Raw genomic sequence first — 3,427 nt, 5'->3', positions numbered from 1 at the left:
CAGAGTGGGAAGAAATACAGGAAAGCCAAATAAATTACAAGTAAATTTACAAAGAGCTAACTTCATTTGCTGATAAATTAAAATGCAAAAAGCCTGCAGCTTGAATAACTAATGCTGAAGTAAAATAAGAATGTACAAGAGACAAGCAATTTTATAGTGCTTATAATATTTTTCCTCTTTATAGAGAGTGATATCATGAAAATGTACATGCCCAGTGAGATGCAACCAGTTCTGTGAAAAAATTGCAAATAAAACATAGAATTGTCTAGGAAAAAAAACAGCTTCCTTAACTCCTGAGGGGAAAGGCAGCGAGGAAAAAAGTAAAGAAAGAACACACACAAGCCCAACATACTTTTCCCAAAAAGTTGTCCAGGTTCTTTTAACTTCCTGCACGAATTAGAACCCAGCTTTGGGATCCAATACCAAATAAACACATTTCCTTACCTCCAGAAGTAAAGCTACGAAGAGATTAACCCAGATGACAGAGGAGATCAACCACCAGGCTACAAAATAGATCTTTGCCCACCTGCAGATCAGATTAACAGACAATAAGCCAAGCAGGCAGTAAATACTCTAAGCCTGAAAGTGAGCAAAGCACCATGAAATCACATTTTTCCTTGAAATATAATACTACTTCTTTTCAAATGTCAAAGGAGGTATGGAATAAAAAAAATTAAAAAATAGAAAAATCTTCATGAAGTCAGCCAAACAGGCTCACTCCTCCAACTTAACCCACTTAACTGAACTCTGGAGGGACAGAAAAGCAGTTCGGCTGGATCACAGCAAGAGATCTGTCTGGGATACTATCCTTGGAATGGTCAAAAGCAGAAATATAGGAAAGACTGCAAAACCATGGCAAAACATCTATGTTGCCACCCTCTAAGTGCTCCCCCAGTATCCAGCTGCTTGCAGGTCAGAGATGTCTTGAACTGCAGGGAGCTTCCATTCACTGTAGATCCAATGGATTTCTCTGTCATGACTTGTCCAGTCTCCTCCAGATGACATAAAACATTTATCCCACACAACAGGCTGTAGAACTTAACTAAGGGTTTGGGGTAACCAGCCAAGGGGCACTGGAATAGCTCAACCCAAAAGCTATCCAGTTCACTCAAAGACTCCCATGAAGTCATTAAATACAAATGAAAGACATGCCCAAGATTTGAAAGTCTGCAAAAAAATTGCTCACCCACAGAGAAAACACAGAAGCATTAAATTTGTTTCCTTTACACTTGAATTTCTAAAAGATAAGCAGCACCCCTCTTAGCAGCTGGAATCATGCTACGTGTATAATTCTTGTTTGGTTACCTTACAAGCTGGATTTATAGGGGATTTTTAAAGTATTGTTAATGCTACTTACGGACTGGAATATCTTGAAAAGGCATCCAAAAAGACCTGCCAGTTGTTCACCACCATCACATCCCAGAGGGTCACCACTGCTGCCTAAACAACGTGAGCAGAACAGAAGCTGAGTGGTTATTTCTCAGGCTACTTCAGGCTCAGAAAATGAGGAGAGGCAAGCGGAGAGGGGAGGATTTAATCGATGATCACACTCACAGCGAAGTCATCGAAGTTGTTGGGCCAATATTCCAGCTGCTCGTAGGTCCCACACTGCAAGGTGCCATTATCAAATGTGGTGTTGGCAGCACTGCGGGAGGATCACAGGCTGATGTGAGCACAGCTTTCTGTAAACTGCACCTTAAAGCCAAAATTATTCTGAGTGCCTTGCACTAAGCTGAGTGTCTCAAAAGGCAGGAAAACAAGGGAAACGGTTCAAACCCAGATAAGCCTCCCTGCAACTTCAACGCAGCAAAAAGGAACAGGAGATAAATCTTGTGATTTAACATTAAAATTAAGAGTAGCTCCAAGAATAAGACGGAAAAAAACCAAAAAAAAAAACCACCACAAACAGCTCAGAGGTACTGAGCTGTGGATGCTTTTGAGAGACAGGATTCTTTGTGAGCAGTGATGTCGAAAACCTTACCTGGTATTTCCCAAGGGAACGACAGCACCTTTGAATAGCATTATGCCAGTTATAGCAAATGCATAGAAAACCACCTGGAAGGAATACAAGCAACTATTAGCTTTGAATATTTCTGTCACTAAAGGAGAAAAAGCAATGCAATCAACATGGAATTCATATTTGTACCACAGGTAAAGGAATTACGTCAAGAACAATGCCTGAATCTTTTAAAGTGAAAATACTCCCCTACTTGTTTGCTCTTACTTTTTAATATTCAGTTTAACTTTCAGTTGTTAAAATGCATTAAATCCTTTTATGATCTATTTTCCTTTGGGTCCATTTCACTTTTCTGTGTCTCAGAATGCTGATATTTAATTGTTAACATTGGAGAACAGCAACTTAAACCAAAACACACTGACAGTATTTACAAAGAACAACCTAAATATTTTTATTTAGGGCGTTTTCTGCGAGATTCAGTGAAAATAAGCTTTCATTACACTTAACTGAAGGACAAAACTAAGTCAGTATTTTATATTATGCCAGCAATTTTCTTTAAAATGTTACAATTAGTCTAAAAATAAAGTTCTCAGTAACACAAAGGGTTTTGGAGCTTCTGCCTTTTACCTGTTGGAAATGCAAACTTCCTGTTAAAGAAACACCTTTCAGTCTTTAGCGGTCACCTGGGTGATTTTGCAATTTTCATTCCTAAAAAGATCATTCTAGAAATAACCTCTTGAGAAAGCTTCCCTCTTCTTGAGAAAGAGTCATTTGTCCCAGGAAAGCTTGAACCACAGCACTTTGAACACCACTGGGAGCAAGTTGAAGCTGACATTTCATGGCCTGCCAGAAGATGGGGCATCTGGCCAGGCAATAAAAATAACTTTATTCTTTGAAAAAAAATCCCATATATTTCAAACACTCACTGCATGAAAAACTAGCTAATTAGTTACATTACATTATCAGCCTGTGTTCCAGCCTAACTTCAGGAAAGATATTTTCTATCAGCTGGCTCAGTGGGGTCAGCTGTCAGTAGAGCAGAAGCTCAGTGGCAGATTCCACACAGCCCCAGGTAAAAGCAAATTAAACTAATGGAAGTGGCAAACCCTGTGGCAGAGTTGCCTCACAGTCGGTGCAGAACTACAATTCACACTCCTGACACCAGGGACAATCAAAGCAGCTGCCGCTTTATGAGAATCAAGTCTCACATATGTGGACAGAGACACTGCACTGAAACACTAATGCACATTTAATGAAAATAAAAATAAAGCCTATTACTACAGGTTCTCTCCACTTCTTTCAGGAATGAAGGAAAATACTTCTCAGTTCCAAGAGCAGCTCCCAGGGGCAAGTGTGACACGTACAGCACAACAAAGTTGTCACCAGATTTGCTTTGCCCCAGCCAACATCTTTATTTCAAGTTGCAACACACACCAACCTAAGGCCCCTTCTCTACAGATAAAAGTAGAG

The 3,427-nt window shown here is 39.7% G+C and overlaps 1 protein-coding gene across 1 annotated transcript; it reads right to left on the bottom strand.

Moving 5' to 3' along the window:
• Positions 1 to 396: 396 nt before the first annotated feature.
• On the bottom strand, positions 397 to 2,099 carry TPCN2 (two pore segment channel 2; the record flags this gene model as incomplete). The annotated part of the gene is made up of 4 exons (XM_027903788.1): positions 397 to 526; positions 1,358 to 1,440; positions 1,555 to 1,645; positions 1,982 to 2,099. Coding segments are annotated over 4 exons (422 nt in total), but the record flags the coding sequence as incomplete, so codon positions are not given.
• Between the last annotated feature and the right edge of the window lie 1,328 nt (positions 2,100 to 3,427).

This window comes from Empidonax traillii, unplaced genomic scaffold (genome assembly GCF_003031625.1).
Source record: "Empidonax traillii isolate 1590-97213 ecotype Southwest subspecies unplaced genomic scaffold, ASM303162v1 scaffold992:size1346157, whole genome shotgun sequence".
In the NCBI taxonomy this organism is placed as follows: domain Eukaryota; kingdom Metazoa; phylum Chordata; class Aves; order Passeriformes; family Tyrannidae; genus Empidonax; species Empidonax traillii.
Note: the sequence above shows the minus strand (reverse complement) of the source record. Positions and strands in the feature narration are given on the sequence as shown.